The sequence below is a fragment of the Alnus glutinosa genome, chromosome 7 (assembly GCF_958979055.1).
Source record: "Alnus glutinosa chromosome 7, dhAlnGlut1.1, whole genome shotgun sequence".
NCBI classification, from domain to species: Eukaryota; Viridiplantae; Streptophyta; class Magnoliopsida; order Fagales; family Betulaceae; genus Alnus; species Alnus glutinosa.
The window spans coordinates 12,246,750-12,271,818 of record NC_084892.1 but is presented as its reverse complement, the minus strand read 5'-3'; the positions used below and the strand labels follow the sequence as shown (position 1 = coordinate 12,271,818).

The window sequence follows — 25,069 nt, the reverse complement described above, 5'->3', positions numbered from 1 at the left end:
AACTTGTTCTCCAAGTTGATTCCTAAGCCATTAGATCATATCAAAATGGTGTAATCTCCACCGTTCAGTTCAGTATAAAAAGAACCCATGCTCCCAACATTCAAGCTTCAAATGCTTGGAAATTCTATCAAAACTCTCTCTCGATTCTCTCTTTTTTTATTAGTTTTCTTCTTCTATTTTTACAATAGAAATCAAAGTATGGAAGTTCCGATCTTCTCTCAATTCAGCAGCATTCTTCCTTTCTTTGTTGTGCATAATTAGAATCTAAAAGAAGGAAATCAAAGAAGAAGAATTCATCTTCTTTTCCCTTGGACAACAGCCTTTGGTAAGTTCTTTCTTCTCTTCTCTTGATTTTTCTAGTTCTTTCATATCTCTCGACATCACTTCCTCCAAAGATGCAGTAGCATGAAAAGTTCTTGCTCTTTCTCTTTTAATTTCGGGTCAAAACAAGGAGAACTCTCTCTTCTTCTTCATGTATATATATATATATATATCTAAACTCTCTCTACCTTTCGGATTGGCACAAGAAGGAAAAACAGGAAACCGGATCCTCTCCATCTCCCTCTTTTGGTTCAGCCTTGTAGAAAGAAGGAAAGGAAGGATCCTCTCCATTACACTCACTTGGCCGGATCTAGTGTGTGGGAGTGTTGTGTATTTCACAAGATATCCTACAGATATTTGGAGGTAAGTTTCTAAAGCCCTTAAGTTGGTTTTTATGTCTTAAGGATAAAGAGTTAAGATAAGAAAGAAAAGAAAGTGGATAGTGTAATAGAATAAGAAAGGAGGGGGAAGGAGATTATGTAAAAGAGAAGATGAAGAAGAAAAGATTGAGAAAAGAGAAAGGGATATTGTTTAAGTGTGTTTTACAAAATATCTCAAAAAGATATTTTGAGATCTTTACAAAATATCCTAAAGATATTTTGGAAAGATTTCTATTAGTTTTAAATCTTATATTGTTATAAGGTTATTATTATTCTAATGTTTTTTAAAGGTTGTTTTAAAATAGAGCTTTTCATATGGTGTAAAATGTTTATAAATCATGTCGTTGTAATGTCGGAATGAAAATGAAATATTTTATTAATAAGTAGTTATGCTGCTCAAATGATTTTAAATGTTATTAGAAATTTAATATATATATATATTATTCCTCACGTCACAACACCCCACCAAAAGCCAACCTTTCATTTTATTTTTTTTTATAGTCATCTTCTTTTAGTGTAGTGTCCTGAACAAAAAAAAAAAAAAAAAAAAAAAAAAAAAAAAAGAAGAAGAAGAATAGAATAGGTAGAACATGTGAGAGAGAAGGAGAAAAGTAAGGAAAGGAGGGGAAAAGAAAATAAGAAAGGAATATAGAAAAAAGATAACCGGTGTAGGTAGAAATTTCCTCTTCCAAGGTGAAAATTTCATTGTCTTTAATTTATTTGATGATTTTAGCATTTTGGAAAGAAATTGTAATTTGATTCAGTGTCTTTGATTATGGAGAAAAGATGGGTGTTTGAATTTTCACTGAGGTTTGATTTTGGTGCACTAAGGTAGTGTTTCTGTTTAGATGGATTTTGAGTTAATGATGAGAGAGAGAGAGAGAGAGAGAGAGAGAGAGAGAGAGAGAGAGAGAGAGAGAGAGAGAGAGACTGCGTAAATAAATAAATAAAAAGAAGAATGTAAGAAAAATAATAAATTTGGGAAATGTGAGAGATAAAAAGATGGAGATAAAAGATAAAAGTGAAAATTTGGCTTTTAGGAATTTATAACATAAATAATATGTATTTTTTATTTTAGGTATTGATAATTAATTATTGAAAAAAATACAATTTAGCCCCCTAAACTACCACTCTTTCTCCGGATGGCCCCCAAACTACCAAAGCTTGCACTCTGACCCCCCAAACTACTAAAACCTTTGAAAAATGCCCATTTTGACGAAATATCCCCATAATACCCCCTACCACATGTCATTTTTCAATTGAAAAATATATATTCAAAATAATTAAAAATAAATAAATAAACTAAAAATTTATTTCTTATTTTTATTTTTATATTTATATTTAAAAAAAAAGGATGTGTGTTTGGGGTGGTGTTACTCTCCAACCACGACCCGATCTTCTCGACACCCCTTCGGTCACCGTCCGTTTGCAACGCCGTGATGACCGATTTTATAGTTCGGCTCGACGAGTTCCAATTCCCAATCATCAGCTCACTGATCTCAGCAGAGCTCAATTTCGCCCCCTGCTCTAAAAAATATCATCCACCTAAGATAAAAGCTTGTGATCCTTGAGCCCAAGGTAGCTATTGGCCAACAGTTTGAATGCCAAATAATTACAGAAAGGAAAATGGATATGAACATCAACGAACAAGCTCACGACCGTTGATTTCTTCGTCAGAAACCGATCAAGGTCTTCCACAACGATGATAGACTTACTTGTCATTTGTAACAAAACAAAATTCAGATTGGAATCATTAATAACCTTCGAAAGATCAATATCATATTCATCGAAAGATAGGAAATTAGCCATGTCCGCATTCGGAGAGGCGGAGATGAGTTCGCCGAGCTGCAGGTGTGCATCATACCCAACGACGATGCTGGAAAGAAGCAGTATGCCCTCTGGTCGATCGCAATATTTTTAAAAAAATAAAATTTTAGTTTTTTTTAGTTTTTTATTTTTTTTTTATTTTTTTTGTATTTTTTTGTTTTTTAATTGAAAAATGACACGTGGCAATGATATTATCGGGATATTTTGCCAAAAGTGGCATTTTTCAAAGGTTTTGGTAGTTTGGAAGGCTAGAGTGCAAGCCTTGGTAGTTTGGGAGGCCATCTGGAGAAAGGGTGGTAGTTTGGAGGACTAAATTGTATTTTTCCCTTAATTATTTTAATTTTAGGCATAAGTGGCATAAGCTGAGGCATGGTAAATCCTCATGATAGTGGTACAGGAATTTAAGGTAAGTAGAATTGATTAATCAAAGATTTTATGAAAATAATATACCAAAAAGTAAAGATTTTCAAATGAAATCTATTTGGGTGTATATACATGTGTATATGTTTTATTGTCATTAATTCTCAAAGTAAATGAGAAATTTTGAATAAATCCTGTAAATAATGAGTCGAGCTACATTTTGATATTGCTAATGAATAATGTGATATTGATATATTAGTGCCATTGTGGAATTTATATGTGAAATTTTGTAAGTATGAATTGTATCGTTGATTTGGAAAGGCATTGGATTGCCAATGTGACGAATGATATTTTCATGATAAAATATGACATTGAGTTTCCCGGAAGTGGACATTGGCACCTTATATATGATTTATGAATGATTCATATTGACTATGAGCATCTTGATTATTATTTTAAAAATCCCTATGGTATAGTGAGATTTATAAGCTCGATACGGAAGCTAGACCTCGTATAAGGATGTCAAGTGTTTAGATCCTAAATTTTGGGATCGTGCAACTATGTATGCTTTGGAGGGAGAAGCAACATAGTAATCGATCATGGGTGAATTCCTCGAAAATTATATGGGCAATCTCATGGCTACAGACTCCAAGGATGGTCGCTTCTTCTTGCCCGAGAAGAGGTTTCAATCCCAATATGTGGACCGCACAACCCAGTCAGATGGGACAAAAACATTTGACAACGAGTGCATAACATTTGGGATATAGTTTTAATAGATTTGAATCATTTCATTATTTTATTGCTCACAGTACGAATGGTTACTCATGTGCACAAATTATTCTCATAGTTTTTGAATGCTACAAATGTAATATTTCATATCTTGTTTTGAAAATATTGAGAATTGTTTTATTAAGTTATGGGCATAATTCCAACTGGTAAACAACTCAACATCACTCCCTTGATTAATTATTTCTACTTACTACGGTTGCTCATTATATTTATTTACATTTTTTTTTTTCAAAGATAGCAAAGACTCTTAGTAGTATCGATACCAGGGAAATTTAAAGATCTTGGAGCTTAACGAAAGGCTGCATATCTAGGAGAGATTTTTGGTGACTAGTTAGTTGGAAAAATCCTATGTGATTTATTTTTTATGTATAGGCTTGATGTATGTTTTGTCAACTTTTCAAAAATATGTAATGGTGTAAATATTTTGAAGTGACTTATAGAACTTATGTGGATTAATAGAGATGTTTAAACTTTATTTGGGTATTTTAAGATTAAACGTCTGGTTTATATGGAACTCAGGTGATCTTTAAATAATATTGATTGATACTTGAAGATTATAGATGCCCTGTTTAACCTGTGAAAATTATTGTGACAGATCCATTTGATATTAGAAATAGAAAGTATGCTTCTATGCAGATTGTTGGATTAAGGTGTTTCATAAGTACGTCACAGGGATTAATTCAGTAATTTGAAAATACATACTATAGTACAATCACACTTGTTTAGTGGAATCAATTATGGATTAATAGTGTCATGTGATATTGTCACAGACCTATTGAAGCTAATTGTATTTTTTCTTTTAGGTCTTTCTTTGAGCTGATGTAAATTGACCATTTGATTTGGGCCTCGATTATGCATTTATTTATTTGGATTGTTTTATTTGATAAAGCATATGCCAAAGGAATATGATTCCTAAGTGGCTTATTAAATAGAGATTGGGCTTAGGAATTTATCTCCTAAGGGCTTAAGCAATTAAAGAGCTTTGGCTTAAGGAATAAATGAGCATTGGGCCTAAGAGATAAAACCCAAGCCCATGCTTAAAAGTGTGTAGTAATAGGCTAGGATTAAAACCCTAGCGCTAGACGAATGGGGAAAAATTTCTCCCCATCGCTGTGTAGTGTGACGTCCCACATCGCCTGGGAATGAGGATGTGCTTATATGTATAAATGCACCCTTTATGACACAACGCGTTTTAAAGCCGTGATGGCAATGAACCTATCAGAACTCCGCAGTTAAGCGAGCCGCTGCGAGAGCAATCCCAGGATGGGTGACCTCCTGGGAAGTCTGGTATGGGGAGCCAAAAGCGGACAATATTTTGTCATTGGGGGTGGGTCGTTACATGTAGTGTAGGGGCAAGGGGAGTCTTTTTCTCCCCTTGGTCATGCACCCTAGGGATTAGGACTTAAAGTCCTAATCCTTCTGAGACTCCAGTCCCAATTCAACTATGGATTCAGTCCTAGTTCTATTGTGGCTCTAGTCCTTATTCATTCATGACTCTAGTCTTAGTTTTACTACAACTCCTTTATCTCTTAAGCCAATCATGACTGTAAATCCAAATCTATAAATAAAGGACCATAATAAAGCTAATTCAAAAATTAACTGTATCAATAGTTTGTGAGTTCATATTCAAGATCATAATCAGTCATTAAAGAGAAGATCTAGAGGTTTAATCAAAAACATTAAGAATATTAAGAATGTGTTCTTGATCAACATGCAAGGAGAATCTTAACCAAAGTTAAATAGCCCTACATGCCTAGGAGTGGCAGAATTCAATTGTAAGTACTCTAGACTTGTGTATTTGATTTATCTAGCCATGTTTATCTTGAAACAAAAATTTTCCTGTGATCGGTTTCCGATGTGCTTACTCTGTACGTGCATGATCCCCAACAGTGACTGCCATCCATATTCCATACCTCATCCATGGCATGGATTTCATGCTCATGTGAGGTGGGTGACATTACTGCCTACCCACAATGGACTGAGTTGTTGGTATTTCAAACGCTTCCATGGAGGCCACTTTTCATATGGCTTTCCTTCCTTCTCTGTGAACCACCTCTCCCACTACATCGTTGGGCTTCCTTGTGCTTGGTGGTACATAGCGAGGATTGAGATATTGTGCCTCGGTTTCTGATTTGTGTGGGATTTTGGGCTTGACAGGGTTGTGGGTAGTTTTGGTTGGTTGTTTTTCTTGTGGGATTTTGGGGATTTGGGTTACAGGTAGTAACAGGTGAGGCTGAGTGTGGTGGTGGGTTCTTTGGACAATCCTGTTTGAGACCACGGTTGGATGTGGTTGAGTGGTGGAACGAATGGCACGACTGAGTGTAAGGGTGTACAATTGGTTGCGGTTGCGGTTGCGGTTATTAGGTCATAACCGCAACCACAACCGGGGTACGTGGTTATTCTCATTTCAATAACTGCAACGTAGACCGGTTGTGGTTTTTACCAACCACCGGTTATCCGGTTATTAACCAGATAACCAATTTCCATATATTGTTGAATCTTTTTAGTTTTTTTTTTTTTTAATCCAATATTTGGCCATTCAATGTTCAATGCTAAATACTAAATAGTAAATATTACTATCACCATTCATTCAATATAAATCAAATGATTGCTAAACTTATGTAGCTTTTGATGCAGAATATATATTGAATGTTGAACTTCTATAGCTTTTTAAAGTCCTTGAAAAAGATGGCCTTCTTCTCTTGTTCTCCAAGGACTTAAACCCAGAATCAGTGCATTCAACTTGGTCCTACAAAATCCAATTTAACAAAATATGAAAAGATTTTACACACAAACAAAGAGAGAAGTAGCTAATTTATACTTACCCAATCAAATAAAACCTTGCTTTTCAATCCTTTCATTATACTGTCCAAGGCGCTGTCCAGATACCATCTACATACATTTATCAAAAGTGCAATATATAATAAACTTGGACAAATAGAGAAAAATAAAAAATAAATTGGATAAAGTAATTCGCATATGTTTTATTAAAAATGCATGTGATATTTTGGACACATCATTAATAGACTAGTAGGCTGAACTCAATAGAATCAAGCAACAAATGCTTCTGCTTTTTATATAATTATAATTATATATATTTAAAAAATACTGGTTACCCAGTTATTAACCGATTTTCTAAAATTCTATAACCGCTAATCGCAACTGGGTACCCGGTTTTCCGATTTTTCAGTTTTCCTGATTAGCTATTGTTGGCGGTTTTTAACGGTTACTGGTTATTTCTAGTTAATAACCGCCTGCTTGTATACCATTAGCTAAGCGGATCTGTGGGTGGATGTACGTTAGGATGTTGGCTGCGGGTGTTTTGGGTTGTACTGGTTGTAGGGGTGTGGTTGGTTGTAGTGTAAAAAGGTGATGGCAACCTGATAGGATGTGTTCAAAACGTTTGTTAAAAGCAGCAAACATCTCTTCCATGGTCTTCAGTAGGCTCGCGTGTTCTTCATGCAACTGGCGTTGTAAGTTGAGCTGATCAGTCTCCAAACATTCAAGGCATTGATCTACCATTGATGAACGTGGCTCTCATACCAAGTTGTTACGTGCCTAACCACGTAGTGGATAATTAGGATAGTTCGAAGAACCCTAAACCTCCAAATCAACTCTAACAGCTGAATCAACTACAAGAGCTAAGTAATATTAAATCTTCTCTATTCATCCAAAAAAAAATATATATTAATCTTCTTTTCTTTATTAATCAACCTTCCTGCTTATGTAGATGGAATACACAGATTACAGATATGATAGAATAATGCTACTAAAATAGAGTCCTACTGAGACAACGTGTCTCTTACCTACCAAGACATTATTCAAATTCTATGGGAATCCTACTTCTGTCCAAGGCTCTTATTTAACTACTAAAATAACTACTTGACATAAGTCCTTACCTAATAGAATAACATTTTATCCCTTTATTCTCTACTGTTGTCTACTACTAAAATCTATGGACGAAAATGCAGGTGGATAATAACCGTCCGTTTCCGCTATCTGCTGTCTGTATATGCAGATGTGGATGCGGATGCGGATATGGTTAATAGCCACATCCGCATTCTTTATATATATATATATATATATATATAATATAAATTAAATTAAATTCACTAAAATGACTTCATTTTGGATTCGGTAAGTTTAAGATCTTTAAGTTATGCTAGATTTATTTCACTATTATATCAAAGTTATACCTCAATACATTTACTTTTTTCTTTTCTTTTCTTTGAGTAATCTAAATCTCGATTACTCTATGAAACAATGATCATTTATGGCTAATAATCATGAATTGTATAACAAGTGAAATCTTAATTTATTTAAGCTTGCAGATAGTAATAACTTTATTATTTAAGCTTGCATTTAGATTTTGATAGTAATTCAAAATGGTCATTACCGCATACTGATAGCGGATAATAACAGCATTTAATAACCGCGGGAATGTGAATACTTAAAAGTGATAAACGCATTATGTGGATACAGATATTGCTAATAACCACATCCGCATCAGCATTTTCACCCTACTAGAATCCTAAAAGATATAATACTCTCATTGAATATCTCATTTCATATGACTATAGGCTCCTAACTCACTTCCTTTAAGAATGGTTTTGAGTTGGTTTTTTTCTTTTGTTTTTTTATAGGCAATCTCATGGGTTTTCTTGCAACTTTTAATTATGTTGCCAGATTTGTCTGATTGTTTTTTAAAAAATTTAATGGATATTGCATTTAGGAGAAGGAATTTTTCAAACTTCTCTCTTGGACCTTCCTTGGTGGCCGGCCATACATTGATTTTAAAGAGGCTTCCCAAATTCTGGCTAGGCTATTTTGAAAATTGCGCAGGATTTTTTTGGTAGGGTTTAATTCTCTGAAATATTTTGGGGGTGTTTATGGTGGCCGACCCAATAAGAAAGTCAGATCTCCCCAGTTTAATTGGCTGTTTTGATAATGGTAAGTCAGATTTTGTTGTCTTAAGAATAAATCAAAATTTGAAGTTTCTTACAAAATTATTTTAAGAAAATATCAAAAGTGGCCAGCAACGTGGGGAATTCATTTCAAATTAAATTTTTAGAGCTCAAGGGTTTGTAAGTAATGATCATCTGTTCCTTATTTTAATTGAGGCCCAAATATAAATGGCCCTACATACTCTAAGCCCAAGATATTGGACTCAATTAAGGCCCAACCTTGTTCTTAAATACGGCTGTTACATCTTCTCAATCTCCACTCTCTTTTTTGACGGGTAAATGCCCAGAGATTAGCAAACTTAGAAATTTAAAGCCAAAACTCACGCTGTCTGTCTACCCATATCTTGTAAAAATCGGATTTACTTCACTCCTTCCTTTTCCTTTTTCTTTTTCTTTTTCTTTTTTTCTCTCTCTATTTGCTTGTGGGAAACGTCTGCAAAGCAAGATTTAGGATTTTTTCGTGATTTTTTTTTTTTTTTCTTTCTCTCTTTATTTGTACGAAGCCTCTACGCCTCTACCCAGAAATGGATCCGCCCTCTCTACTCAGAAGTGGAGTCGTCAATTTCAAAAAGGAATCTTTTTTGCTTTCATAAACAGTAAAAAAACTTTTAAAATGACAAAAACAATTCATAACAAAAAGTAACCTATCGTGGGAGTCTTGGAGGGCCTGTTTATCTGGAAACTGCGGGTCGGATATCCAATGGTGCAAACTTCATGCCATTTTTTCTTGTGTTCATCTTGTGTTCACCTTGATTATCTAGATTTAGAAAGAAAGAAAATAATAATAATAATAATAATAATAATATGGCCCAAATGCACAGAGAATTTGAGAGCCTGGGTTTCTCAAAGACGTTTCAGTTTTGGATTTCCCACATTAGCATCAAAAGGAGACATTTCCCACAAGTAAAGAGAGAGAGACGAAAAAAAAAAAAAAAAAAAGGGCTGTTTGGCTATGCAACGGAGAAGTCACAGAAATTTCACCAAATAGCATCCCAGCTGTAGACTTTTCCAGATTCAAGAAAAATATACATACAATCTTTAAACTACCATTAAGAGCACTAGTAACTTTCATAAATGTGGAGAAAACTCTTATAAAAAATTATGGAAACAAATTCCTCTTTTGTTCTCTAAACTAAGGGAACACCAAGAAAATTAAAAGTTGTACCTTAAATCTATGGAAGCAAAAGATTCCCTTCACATTATTTTAATATAAAAAATAAAAAAAATAAAATTCTTTATTTTTCATCTCTTTTTTATTTGGCATTTATTTGAAACAATATTTAAATGGTTTTTTTTTTTTCTCTCTTTCCCTAGCTTTAAAAAAATTAAATAGTTATAGAGTTTATTTGAATAGGGAAGCAAAAAGTAGTTTGATTCCCTACATTTATTGTCAATGTCTCCCTTAAACTACAAATTGTGTCAATATTCCCCTAATTTTTTCAAAACAGTGTCAATGTCCCTCAATAACAAAAATACCCTTCATAAAATTTGTGAAAAAAAAATAGAAAAACCAAAGGGGTCATTTTAAATTTTTTTTTTTTTTTTTTTTTTTTAGAAAAGTCCACGCACTCTCCTCAAACAACCACTCAACTTACAATGTCCCACATAAACTTTCAATTGAGACCATGTCCCCCCCAAACAACCAAAAAGTTGTCAATGTCTCTCTCAAAGCCAGCAAAAAGTGACAAAAATTTTCTTCAAATTGAGTTGTATGACCTCGTACAAATAAGCCTCTAAAAAAATACATTTGTCCTTTAAGCATGTAAGAAGTACATGCTATTAAAAAGAGAAAAATGCTATTAAAAAAAGAAAAATGTTACACCCTCACTCTTACACTTTCAAATACACATTCCGTCACATGTCACTAATTTTCATTTTGGAGCTAATGGTAATTTTTTAGTGCCATGCAGGTTTTGGAGTACGCATTTATATAATATTTCTCTTAAATAAATGTGTTTTTTTTGTCACTTTTTTTTTTTTTTTTTTTGTTTTTTTAAAGAGGAAACTCTTAGAGCACTCACATCGGATTAGCTATTTTCTCCATTTGGCTAGAATAGCTTAACTTTTGCTTAAAACTCACCTCCATCAGCTTATGTAAAGCAGAGCTAAAATGGCGTTGGTTAAGATCTGTGAACAGTGCAACGCCACATGAGGTGTTGCACTGTACACAAATCTACTTATATTTTATTGTTATTGTCTTTCGCTTTTTTCCGTTCTCTCTGTCTCTCTCGAATATTCTTCTTCTTCTTCTTCTTCTTCTTCTTCTTCTTCTTCTTCTTCTTCTCTACCCGCGTTCATCTCTGGATTTTCTTCTCCCGCGGAGGTTGGACTTGGCCTTGTCTTACATGTGAGCAACAGCTTCGGGATTCCAACAGGGGAGACGCCGCCCCTCCTTCTGCTCAATCGACGACACGATAAGCCACGCCGCGCGCCACAACGACACGATGGGCCACGGACAGTAGGTTCCGCTCCTCCACGTTCAGCTCCGCCGCGGGGGTCGAGCCCATCACCAGCTTCTCCATGTACTTCGCCATCTCCCTAGTACTGCTCGGCTTGCTCCGCCAGCTTCACTGTGATCTTGATCCCTGGTCAGTGAGGAAGCCATTGGAGGCTTTCGAGCGAACTGATGTGAACCCGCAGGATGAAATCCCCTTTGAACCCACAAACAAATTGAAATCTACCCAAGAAAGCCAAGCATCAAGTCCAAAGAATCTAGACCCGTTGACATCTTGTTCCAAGAACCTAAATTTGGTTAGAACGCCATAAAGGGTTTGCCTTTGATAAGTTCTTGGTTCAATCAAGAACAAGTAGAGAAAACTGAAAAAGTTTTCTATGAAGAACAAAACTTCATTCACAATCAACTTGTCTAGCATATGTGGCTACAAGTGTTTTTAAAACCTCTCCATAAAACCCTAACCCTACTAAGGCCTACATCAATTAAAAGACATGGGCTGAACATCTTCAAGCCCAAAATATCCTAAACTACACTTTTATAGCTAATAAAAGAAGTCCACTTAATAAAACAAATAGGCCTAAAGGCCTACAACCATAGAAACATAAAAATAGGCCCACATGCCTATACTTAGTGAAATAAAAAGTTTGCAAGAAACCACTAGGCTATGCCGCCCCCATCTGTTGCTTGTATCACATGAATTAAAGTTGGTTCTTCTTCTTTCAAGCCCATCTTGAATGTTGGAGTCTTGCTCGATAAATTTGCAAACTCGGCCCAAGTGGATTGCACCAATCCTTGCATTGCCTCCTTGATCTTCTTCGCCCTTGACTTTGTGATTGGCCCATCTGGAACTTGTAAGGGATCTTTAAGATTCGGCCTACCATGGGGCCCATCATTCCCCCTCTCCTCAAAAGGATTCGACCTCGAATCATCACCTGCATCATAGGGAGAAAGATCAAAAACATTGAAAGTAGCAAAGACATTATACTCACCGGGAAGATCAACTTTATAAGCATTATCATTAATTTTCTCAAGGATTTGGAAAGGTCCATCGCCGCGAGGATGCAATTTAGTCCTTCTATGGGCTAGGAATCGTTCTTTGCACATGTGAACCCAAACCCAATCGTCTGGTTCAAAGATGACATGCCTTCGCCCTTTATTGGCTTGGGAAGCAAACTTTTCATTCTTCTGCGCAATTTGAAGTCGTACCCTCTCATGAATTGACTTCACCAATTCGGCCTTCCTATGTCCATCCAAACTACTCCTATCATCAATAGGTAAAGGCATCAAATCTAAAGGAGTAAGTGGATTAAAACCATAAACAATTTCAAAGGGAGAATAAGAAGTAGTAGTATGCATAGTCCTATTATATGCAAACTCTATAAATGGTAAACAGTTCTCCCAAGTTTTCAAATTCTTTTGAATGACAGTGCGTAAGAGTTGAGTTAAAGTCCTGTTGACTACTTCAGTCTGTCCGTCAGTCTGCGGATGACAAGTAGTGGAAAATAAAAGTTTGATACCTAATTTTCCCCACAAAACCTTCCAAAAGTAGCTAAGGAATTTAACATCCCTATCAAAAACAATACTCCTAGGGACACCATGGAGTCGCACTATTTCCTTGAAAAACAAATCAGCTATGTTGGTAACATCATCTGTTTTATGGCAAGGAATGAAATGTGTCATTTTACTAAATCTGTCCACTATCACAAAAATAGAATCACTACCTTTTTTTGTCCTAGGCAACCCCAAAACAAAGTCCATAGATATGTCTACCCATGGCTCATTGGGAACGGGTAAGGGTGTATACAACCCGTGTGGTAAAACCTTAGATTTGGCCTTGCGACATGTAATGCACCTATCACATATTCAGGTGACGTCTCTTCTCATCCTAGGCCAAAAGAAATGTTCATGTAAAATTTCTAAGGTTTTCCTCACACCAAAATGTCCCATTAATCCCCCACCATGTGCCTCACGTACCAATAATTCACGCATTGAACAATTTGGCACACACAATTTGCTTTCTTTAAACAAATAACCATCATGCTTGTAAAACTTACCAAATGCCGCATTATCACACGCTATATACACATCAGAAAAATCAGCGTCATTGGCATACATGTCTTTCACATATTCAAACCCAAGCATTTTAGCACTCAGAGAAGTAAGAAGTACATACCTTCGTGATAAAGCATCAGCAACAATGTTCTCCTTACCTTGCTTGTAACGGATGACATAGGGAAAGGTCTCAATGTATTCAATCCATCTAGCATGTCGCTTATTTAATTCACCTTGACTCTTAAGATGCTTTAATGATTCATGATCGGTGTGGATCACAAATTCCTTAGGCCAAAGGTAGTGTTGCCACGTCTCTAGAGCGCGAACAAGAGCATAAAGTTCTTTGTCATAAGTGGGGTAATTCAAGGCCGCCCCACTTAGGTTCTCACTGAAGAAGGCTATGGGCCGCTTATCCTGCATTAAAACGGCTCCACTTCCTATTCCTGAGGCATCACATTCAATCTCAAAAGTTTTGTTAAAGTCAGGTAATGCTAACACAGGTGTAGAACATAACCTTTCTTTGATAGTAGTAAATGCATTTGCTTGATCACTCCCCCAATGAAATCCAACATTCTTTTTAATTATTTCAGTGAGTGGTGCAGCAATGGTGCTAAAATCCTTAACAAAACGCCTATAAAAGCTAGATAAACCATGAAAGCTTCTTACCTCAGTGATGCTTTTAGGCGTTGGCCACTCCTTGATAGCCTTTACTTTTTCTTCATCCACCTCAATACCTTTTGTACTAACAACATAACCAAGAAAAACAACTTTTTCCATGCAAAAGGTACATTTCTTAAAATTAGCATACAACTTTTCACATCTCAACACATCTAACACACATCTTAAATGCTCAATATGTTCATCTAAGTTTGTGTTGTACACTAAGATATCATCAAAGTACACGACTACAAATTTGCCTATGAACGCACGTAATACATGGTTCATTAATCTCATGAAAGTACTAGGTGCATTTGTAAGTCCAAATGGCATAACCAACCATTCATAAAGTCCATGTTCAGTCTTAAAAGCAGTTTTCCATTCATCTCCCTCTTTCATTCTAATTTGATGATATCCACTTTTAAGATCTATTTTACTGAAAATACATGAGCCATGCAATTCATCAAGCATATCATCTAATCTAGGAATGGGATGACGGTACTTTACCGTAATATTGTTGACCGCTCTGCAATCAATGCACATCCTCCAAGTCTCATCCTTCTTTGGCACTAGTAGCACTGGTACTGCACATGGGCTCATGCTCTCCCTCACGTACCCCTTCTCAACAAATCTTCAACTTGCCTTTGAAGCTCCTTGGTCTCCTCCGGATTACTCCTATAGGCTGGTCGGTTTGGAATAACTGCTCCGGGTATGAAATCAATTTGGTGCTCAATGCCTCTAATGGGTGGCAACCCACTTGGCATCTCCTCCGGAAATACATCATCAAACTCCTGCAACAAAAAAAGAGCCAAACTAGGAAGAGATTGGTTAGTTTCATCAAGATTAAGATAAGATTCTTTGTAAACAAGAAAAATCATAGGCTAATCTGCTAAGAAGGCCCTCTTAACTTCACTCTCCTTTGCATAAAAACTCATCTTTGCCTTCCCTTTTCTCTCTCCAGGTCCTCTTTCTTTTTTCTCTCATGGCTCCACTCTCTTTTCTTTATTCTCAAGCACCTGCTTGAATGTTTTTCCATCCTTCACAAAGTTGTACCTGTTTGTAAACCCATCATGAATCACCCTCCTATCATACTGCCATGGCCTCCCCAACAAAATATGGCCAGCATGCATAGGAACTACATCACAAAGCACCTCATCACTATACCTCCCAATGGTAAAAGCCACCAAAACTTGCTTATTGACCTTGACCTCCCCACATTCATTCAACCATTGCAACTTATAAGGTCTAGGGTGCTTCAATAAAGGTAAGCTCAACTTTTCAACTAGGGTGGTACTAGCTACATTGATGCAACTTCCCCCGTCTATAATCATACTACACATCTTGTTGTTTACATAACATCTGGTATGAAATATGTTCTCTCTCTGTTGCTCCATATCGTCTATCTTAATTTGCGTATTGAGAGCACGCCTGGCAACAAGAGACTCACCTTCTACGGGGCATTCCACTCCATCATCATCACTAGCATTAACCAACTCAGGCATCTCATCACTATCATCTTCACTATCAGTCATCACCTCCCCATTGTCTCGCAGAACCATCACTCGCTTGTTTGGACATTGAGACGCAATGTGCCCTAAACCCAAACACTTAAAACATTTAATATCTCTATTCCTTGAAGGTTGGAAATCAACCTTGGGTTCGTTCTTACTAGTTCCCTCATCTTTTCCCTTAGGTGGTTCGGCCTTCCCCTTTACTATAGCTTGATCATTTCTATCCCACTTTGGTTTCCAAGGAGTGCTAGAAACTGAAGTATACCTTGCTGCCCCCTTTCTTTTTAATTGCCTCTCCACCTTCATAGCCATGTGAACCATATCTTCTACCTCCACATAATGTTGCAACTCAACTACATTGGCTATGTCCCTATTCAAACCACTTAAAAATCTGGCCATTGTGGCCTCCCGATCCTCCTCTACATTGGCCTGAATCATAGACACCTCCATCTCCTTATGGTAATCTTCTACACTCCTTGACCCTTGTGTAAGGTTTTGTAATTTTTGGTAGAGGTCTCTATAGTAGTGGCTAGGTACAAATCTTCGCCTCATGAGAGCTTTCAACTCACCCCATGTTTCTATAGGTCTCTTATGATTCCTTCTCCTATTGGTCATTAATTGATCCCACCAAATAATTGCATAATCAGTGAACTCAATTACTGCCAACTTCACCATCTTCTCTTCTGAATAATTGTGACAATCAAAAATCAACTCTATTTTCTTCTCCCACTCTAAATAGGCTTCAAAGTCAGTCCTACCTTGGAAAGATGGTATTTTCATTTTGATGCTCCCAAGGTTCCTATCTACCTCATCTCAACCCCTTGGATTTCTCCCATGTCCTCTTCTACGCCTACCTCCTCTAGGTCTGTCAACTTCGCCCCTTCCAACTTCAGATGCTATGTCTTCCTCATCATCATCATCTCCTTCATTTTCAAACTCATTTTCAATGCTAGGCACACGTCTCCTCCTATATCGCCCACCTTGCAGATTTCTAATGACTACCTCTTGCTGATCCATCCTATTCTTCACCTCCTCCAACACCAAATTCAACTGTTCAAACTGTTGTTGCATGGCCCGCAATACAAAGAATGAATTATCCACCTCCTCCTTAGGTGTTGAGTCACTCTTATGAGACATTTTCAATGCACTACAAAACAAAAAATATGTTAGAGATAAAAACCTCACACACTCCCTTACGTGTTCACACTCAAATATTGTCACTCCACTCGTGTTTCCACTCTTTTAGTCTTTCACCTCACCTGTTTTCCCTTTCAAGTTCTTTAAGAACTAGTTGAACTAAATCAAGACATCACCTTGTATTATTCCAACCAGTAACAGATTCCAGAAACAAGAAAGGAATAAAATGACACGGATCTAAAAGAATTTGTACGAGGAAAGAATAATTAGGACACAAAATACTAAAGATGATACACTCGATCCCCTTTGAATATAAAGATCAATCAACACCAAATCACTTCAATTTTCGGATTGCAAAGTATATCAAATAGCCTTTTTTTTTTTTTTTTTGAAATTTCTTTCTTCTTCTTCTTTTTTTTTTTTTCTTTTTTTTTCTCTTTTTTTTTTTCTTTTTAAATTTGAAAAATTACGGATATGGAAGTTAAAGCAAGGATTCAAATCTAAAAAAATTTAAGCAAAGATTTGCAAAAGCAATCAAGAATGGAATTCAAATCTGACAATTTCAAATCTGAAAAATTAAAGCATAGACTAGTGTAATTAATTAAAAAATTCACAAATCTGAATTCCTAAATCAATTACACGAGTAACCAATTGTGAAAAATCACAGATCTGAATTCTAACACACGATTTTTTTTTACTTTTTTTTTTTCTCAGAACAGAACACACGAAATTAATAAGAATGAAGAAAGGAGTTGTAGATCCAAATGCAAGAACTAAAAAAAAAAAAAAAAAAAAAAAAAAAAAAAAAAAAAAAAAAAAAAAAAAAAAAGAAGGAAAAAGGAAAAAGAAAAAGAAAAGGAAAAGGAAAATGATAAATAAGACCTGATTTGGAACCTGAGCTTTGATACCAAATGATGTGAACCCGCAGGATGAAATCCCCTTTGAACCCATAAACAAATTGAAATCTACCCAAGAAAGCCAAGCATCAAGTCCAAAGAATCGAGACCCGTTGAAATCTTGTTCCAAGAACCTAAATTTGGTTAGAACGCCACAAAGGGTTTGCCTTTGATAAGTTCTTAGTTCAATCAAGAACAAGTAGAGAAAACTGAAAAAGTTTTCCATGAAGAATAAAACTTTATTCACAATCAACTTGTCTAGCATATGCGGCTACAAGTGTTTTTAAAACCTCTCCATAAAACCATAACCCTACTAAGGCCTACATCAATTAAAAGACATGGGTTGAACATCTTCAAGCCCAAAATATCCTAAACTACACTTTTATAGCTAATAAAAGAAGTCCACTTAATAAAACAAATAGGCCTAAAGGCCTACAACCATAGAAACATAAAAATAGACCCACATGCCTAAACTTAGTGAAATAAAGAGTTTGCAAGAAACCACTAGGCTATGCCGCCCCCATCTGTTGCTTGTATCACATGAATTAAAGTTGGTTCTTCTTCTTTCAAGCCCATCTTGAATGTTGGAGTCTTGCTCGATAAATTTGCAAACTCGGCCCAAGTGGATTGCACCAATCTTTGCATTGCCTCCTTGATCTTCTTCGCTCTTGACTTTGTGATTGGCCCATCTGGAACTTGTAAGGGATCTTTAAGATTCGGCCTACCATGGGGCCCATCACGAACACACACAACGAGCGAGAGAGAGACAGAGAGACAGAGACAAAGAAAGAGAGAGCAGCGGAAAGGTCAAAGACTCAAAACGAGAGTCCGAAAATTTTTGTGCAGAACGCGTGGGTGCATGGAGTCCGAAAATTTCTAGAGGTGGAGAACTCGTGGGGTAGAGAGTGGAGAGAGGTTTTTAATAAAGAAAAAAGAATAATAATAAAAAGAATAAAATTAATTATTTTAATAAAATAGATATAAATTTAAATAATCGGATTGAGGATAGTTTTAAAAATAATTATCTAAACTAGCAAAAAGTAGATTTTAATTATGCAAAATAGATTGAAGTTTAGATCATCCAGTATGAGTGATCTTACAACCCTCAGAAATTTCAGTCCATACAAAATTAGAACTTTTGCATGTGCTCTACAAATATTTTAAAGAGAGAGGAGGCATGTCACATCTCACTAAGGCCAGACTGCAAGAAAGCCCGGTAGAGTACACGCCACTGCGGTACTGTACGTGCCTATATGCTCACCTCTCGTTCGCAAATGAATACAAAAGGCTCTTCTACTTACAATATTTGCATTAAAGCAAAGTAATCCATCGCCACGTCGTGGACCACATCTTGGCGATCAGTTTCAATCTTATCTGATCAAGAGCTTGAAATCAATCCATCTTCCGATTCCCATTATAGAGAGCTCCCACACCTTCACAGTATGTTATCACAACCACCTGAGCAGAGCTTCTGAATATTCTGGTTTTCTGTCCGTTGCATTTGATTGTAATCGGTAGTTGATACACATTCAATTCCCACCCAATTATTGCATAACTCTAAAGTACATTGGAGTAGGACCTACACAATGAGTCTCACCCCAATATACCTTAAAGTTGTGTAATAGTTGAGTGAGAATTGTAATTTTAACATTTTCCTGGTTGTAATTAACTGAGTTGATATAATTAACATTTCAGGAAAACTTAATTTAATTTTCTTTTTTTATATAGTTGAGATAGAATTGTTACACAACAACTTTATAGCCGACCATTCTTATTAGGGTTAAATACTTTTGACTTCATGTAGTTTAAAGGCTTTATTTTTGTCATATGTGTTTCATTTCGTATCGCGTACATATAGTACTTCGTTTATGATTAAAGACCAAGATCGTACCTCCAACTAATGTTCATCCAAAAATTTACAAAAGTCTACATCACTAACCTTAAAAAATCACTAACCTTAAAAAATCTTGTGTCTCTATGCCTAATTAAAACTAAAAAAATTAAAAAAAAAAAAACTTTTTGGAAAAAAAAAAAAAAAAAAAAAAACATAGAAGTGAAAAAATGGGGGTGGTTCGTCTACCCCCATGACCCCTTGGCCCTTTGGGGTAGCCAAAAAATGGGGGCAGTCAAATTTATCTTAGAGTTTGGCCTTTGAGAGTGGCCGAACCACTCCCATGGGCCATGTGGTGGTTCTGCCACCCCCAGACCGGCGGGTGGCAGAACCCAACCCAAGCTAAAAGGGGGAAGTTCTTGGAGGTGGTTTCAGCCACCGCCATTTTACTCTTTAGAAATGGCTGAGCCACCCACTCAATTTTTTTTCTATTTTTAATGAGACATAAGACACATGTCAGTTTCTTAAGAGTGCTAACGTGGACTTTCGTTTATTTGTGAACGGAAGTACCATCTTTGTTTTTATCCTCACCGACAATAAAAGCGTAAAGAATTTACGAACTTGGGTACCCTTCTTAATAACTAACCAGACAAAGATTCTCTCCATTACAAACAATGAGAAAACTGGTTGAGTTGGTATAATATTTAGGTAAAAATTTACTTAATTCTCCTTAACTTTTATCATTTTTGCAATCTTTATCTCAAAATTCAAAAACTCTCACTTTAGTGTATTGAATTTTCAATTTTTTTGCATTCACATCCCTCTTATTAGGATTGGGGTTAAATGAGACGATCAAAAGATAAAATGACCCTAATACTTCTATAAACTTTATAAAATCACAAAATTATTCTTGATTTTAAAAAAGAAATAAAAATAAAAACCCCAATTCTAGTAACCCAAGGCCGTGGGTTTAGTGACCCACCATACATACAATTTCCATTTTTTAAAATGAAGGTATTTTGAAAATTTTCCACTTCTCTATTAGGATTTTTTGTTAAATCTTAGTGCAGGTTAAGGTGAGATTGTAATTTTTTTAAAATTTAATACATTAAATTGAGAATTTTTTAAATTTAATGAGAGATTGAAAAAATGATGAAAATTTAAGATTTTTTTTTTTTGAAAATTCAAGAGTTAGGGTTAAGTGAACTTTCTCCTAATATTAACATTGTAATGAGTTTGCTGATAGGAATGGTTACACAACATATATAGCTTTGCCTTAGTGAGATATCCATTATAAAAAAATTAAAAATTCAATGCGAACAAACTCATCTCTCACCGTTGATGTCACTTTCATGTTATATACATCATATCTATTTTATTTTATTCAAAAATTAACTGTTGAGATGGAATTCTCACACAACTATTTAGAGACGACGCACCAATCTTATTATACAAATAGCCTTAGATGCTATCTTATATATAGCGTCTCAATTAATTCATCTATTGAAATAATTAAATATCCGCACCTACCGACAATAAAAGCGTAGAGAATTTACCAACTAGTATGGGTCCCTTCTTATTTTGTTAATAACTAACCCCTTAAAGATTATCTTCATTTTAAATAAAACAAAAAATGTATTTGATGGTATATGTAATGCAATATTATTTAAAATTAAAATTAAAAAAATTAAAAAATTAAAAATTAAAAAAAAAAAAAAAAAAAATTGTCAACATTAACATTATGTATATATGCTATTAAATACATCAAACTTTGAATTTGACCATAAAATAGATATTATACATTTAATTAGAAATTGAGATCATTGAGCTTTTCAAATTCAGAAGTTGTATAAAGCTCTCCAAACATGCACCCAGAGCCAAAAAGTGAAAGATAATTAGTTTTTCAAGATTATATATATTCATTTCGGTTCTTTCTCTTATCTATCAACAACATTAATTAAAGAAAGAATTAAAAAATATATATATATTTAATTAAAGTATAGAAACATGTACGTAAAGAGCTTGATGTTTGATTCATTCTAAAGATTGCTTTCCAAATTAGAAAAAAGTAGATTTTTCTCTTAAAATTTAACTTTTATTTAGAAAAAGCTCCATAGGTTTTTTTTTTTTTTGGTGGTGGTTTTGCACTTGGTTGTGAACATCTAAACAGATCATGGTGCAAAAATTCATGCACAACCTCGAACATTCTGATCAGAAAACTCCATTTTCGCGTATCAAAACTTGAATTTCCACTACCCCTCACTTCAACAGCTTTTATTTATTGTATTGCCTGATTGTAGTTTATAAGCCACACTGCTGTCTACTTACCAAGAAAAACTTTACTGCTATATCCTCTCCACTGCATATATAGCCACTAACCCTCGCAAATTCCTAGATCTCCACGTACCCCCATCCATTTCTTATATATAACGCCAACAAAAGCTTTACTCTATATCTCTCTCAGTAGTACTCTCTCTTCTCGCCTCTATATGGAGCTCTTGTCTTTCCAATCCTTCCTCTTCTTCTTCCTTCTTGTTTCTTCGCTCTCTGTCTACCTCCGCTTTAACACTACTTCCCCAAAGAAACCCATCAACAAAGGCTTTAAAATCTACCCTCTACTCGGAACACTACCCGAGTTCGTGCTGAACCGACACCGTTTCCTTGACTGGACAACCGAAATTCTCAGCAACTGCACCACAAACACCGCCGTCTTTCGGCGTCCCGGCAAGGTCCAAGGCATCATCACCGCCAACCCGTCCAACGTTGAGCGCATGCTCAAGACCAACTTCGAGAACTACCCCAAAGGCGACCGCTTCATAACACTTCTCGAAGACTTTCTCGGCCGAGGAATCTTCAACTCCGATGGGGAACTCTGGAAGGTCCAAAGAAAAACCGCCAGCCATGAGTTCAACACCAAATCGCTCCGAAACTTTGTCATGCAAAACGTCACCGTTGAGGTCAACACGAGGCTGGTTCCGATTTTGGCAAAAGCCTCAGAAACGGCGCGCGTGTTGGATTTGCAAGACATCCTGGAGCGCTTCGCGTTTGACAACGTTTGCAAATTGGCATTCAACGTCGACCCGGGTTGTCTTGGCGGTGACGGTATCGCAGGGGCCAAGTTCATGCGGGCTTTCGAGAACGCTGCCACACTTAGCTCCGAGAGATTCATGTACGCCGTCCCAATATTTGTAAAGGTTTGTTAAATTTAATCAAACACTTAATTTGGAAATAATTAGTTGAAATGAGGCTGAATTGTAGAATCAAGTGTTCTAATTCATGACTTCCACCTTTTGATATTATATTGAGAAAACTTTACTCTCACTTACTACTCGATACCTTATGGCTTTTATAATTATACTCATAAAATTTAAAAAATGTAAATTTAATATATTTATGTTTTATTTTTTCTTAATTTTAAGATTTGAATTGGTTAAAATTTTTTGTTAAATTCTAATATATGAGTGTCAAAATTCTTAAATTTGGAAGGATTTAGGCATTGATTCGGATTTAACCAAACAAAAAAAAATTATATATATATAGAATTTACTATTTATTTCAAAAACTTAAATTAGAGAATAAATTTAATTATTTTATTTATATTGTTATAGGTTAAACGGTTTTTGAACGTTGGATCAGAGCGAAGGCTAAAAGAAGCAATCGGGACCGTCCACGAATTCGCGGATGAGATTATACGGTCCAGAAGGGAACAAAAGACACAAAAAGAAAAAGAAGAAGACTTGCTCTCCCGGTTTATGGCAAACGAAGAAAGCTCACCGGAATTTCTCCGAGATATCGTGATAAGCTTCATTCTCGCGGGACGGGACACGACCTCTTCGGCTATGAGCTGGTTCTTTTGGCTCTTATCGTCGAAACCGGACGTGAAGCAAAACATATTGAAGGAGCTGGAAAACATCCGAGTCCGTCGTAATAGGAAAAATATCAGCGATGCGTTCACTTTTGACGAGCTCCGAGACATGCATTATCTGCACGCGGCGATATCAGAAGCGCTAAGGTTGTACCCGCCGGTACCGGTGGATAGCAAAGCGTGCCTGAAGGACGATATAATGCCGGACGGAACATTTGTCGCGAAGGGTTGGCTGGTGACGTACCACACGTATGCCATGGGGAGGATGGAGAACATCTGGGGGAAGAATTGCCGTGAGTTTTTGCCGGAAAGATGGCTGGAAAATGGAGTGTGTCGGCAAGAGAGCCCGTTTCGGTTTCCAGTTTTCCATGCCGGGCCGAGAATTTGTCTGGGGAAAGACATGGCGTATATTCAGATGAAGTCGATTGCAGCGTCAGTGATGGAGAGGTTTGAGATTGACGTGGAGAAAAAGGATAAGGGCCCAAAGCACTTGTTGTCTTTGACTCTGAGGATGAAGGGTGGGTTACCCGTGAAGGTGACAAAAAGATGTGTGGATGCCACTAATTAATCTACAAGGATTTTTTTTTTTTTTTTAGATAAAACAAAATAATATAGAAGTTAGTACCCACACATACTCTGGATGCAGAATCAAATATATATATATATATATATATATATATAAACTATTTTTCTATTCGGAATGATATATAATATAATAAAAGATCAATCTTATCTGCTGTAATATACTCGTTTTTTTTTTTTTTTTTTGGCAGATATTTGCTGTAATATACTTTTGCTTTTAATGAAGAAGTAATGTTTGGTTGGAGGAGATGCCTATTAGTATCCAGAATATTGTAATTAGGGAGCAAGTTCTCCCTAATTGGGTCAGTTTTTTTGTTATTTCTCTCTAGCTTTAATGAGGAAGTATTCTACATGGTTCCAAAAAAAAAAAAAAAAAATTATACTTATGCTTTTATTGTTGTTTTACTCCTCCACATGGTTTAGTTTATATTTAAAACTCTGATATTCTTGAAATTTGACAAATATGATAGATACTTAATTATTATATATAGAAAATCAGCTCGAGTAAAACAACAATTATTGACAAATATTGTTGTTTGATATATACTTAATTTGACAAATTTAATAAAATTTTCATTAAATTAGAAATTACAGTGTGTAACATTTATTAAGTTTAATATCAAGTGTACGTACCTTGAATTTTACTCTATCCGTCTCTATAGACGTACAACCCCCCGCCCCCAAAAAAATACCTCTTTATATGCAAATGTGTGTAACATGCATTTCTTTTTTTTTAGAAATGCTATATACACTCACTATAATACTCTCGTATGCACACTGTCTAACAAAGTATTAAAAATTACTATTGGATCAAAAATTGATCAGTAATAATTTATTCAAAATCTAATGAAATTTTTTAGTGTCATGTCAAAAAATGTGCATTTAAGAGTGTGTGAGAGTTGGCATGTGCACGTTTAGCATTTTATTTTTTGTTTTATTTTTTTTTATTTTTAATCTTTTTTTTATACGAAACTTGAAAGCCTACGAGTTGAGCCAACCTTCAGTCATGCACAATGTATGTCTCTATATATACATCACATCCATGCATGTGTATATATACCTTTACTGAGCCAACATGTCTGTTACCTACTGATGAGTAATACTACATATTATCCCATTGTCCTCCTTTTATCCTCTTAAAATTGATGTGACTCTTAAAATCACTATTGAATTTATGATAGATCATTATTGGATATTGATCCAGTAGTGATTTTAAGAGCCACATCAATTTTGGGAGGATAAAATGAGGACAAGGGGATGATAATGTAGCATTACTCCCTACCGAGACATACGTCCCTTATTCAAATTCTACGGGAATCCTACTAGAAGTCCAAGGCTCTTATTTAACTACTAAAATAAGTACTCGACATAAGTCCTTACCTAATAGAATAACATTATATCCCTTTCTTCTCTACTGCTATTTACTGCTAGAATTTAAGGGT

General features: G+C 35.6%; 1 protein-coding gene and 1 long non-coding RNA gene across 2 annotated transcripts; both read left to right on the top strand.

Moving 5' to 3' along the window:
• The first annotated feature begins 201 nt into the window (after window positions 1-201).
• LOC133872534 (uncharacterized) lies at window positions 202-4,050 on the top strand. The gene is made up of 3 exons (XR_009901053.1): window positions 202-325; window positions 531-684; window positions 3,912-4,050. It is a non-coding gene; the product is annotated as an uncharacterized LOC133872534 (long non-coding RNA).
• A 17,369-nt stretch (window positions 4,051-21,419) lies between these two features.
• On the top strand, window positions 21,420-23,876 carry LOC133873696 (cytochrome P450 CYP94D108-like). Its single transcript, XM_062311439.1, has 2 exons — window positions 21,420-22,374; window positions 22,789-23,876. The coding sequence occupies exons 1-2, from the start codon at window positions 21,670-21,672 to the stop codon at window positions 23,611-23,613; spliced, it is 1,530 nt and encodes a 509-aa protein (XP_062167423.1). The 5' UTR covers window positions 21,420-21,669; the 3' UTR covers window positions 23,614-23,876.
• The last annotated feature ends 1,193 nt before the right edge of the window (window positions 23,877-25,069 follow it).

Coding starts and splice junctions, on each gene's coding strand:
- LOC133873696 (XM_062311439.1), top strand. CDS start 21,670: ATGGAGCTCTTGTCTTTCCAATCCTTCCTCTTCTTCTTCCTTCTTGTT. Junction 22,375..22,788: donor CCGTCCCAATATTTGTAAAG/GTTTGTTAAATT, acceptor ATATTGTTATAG/GTTAAACGGTTTTTGAACGT.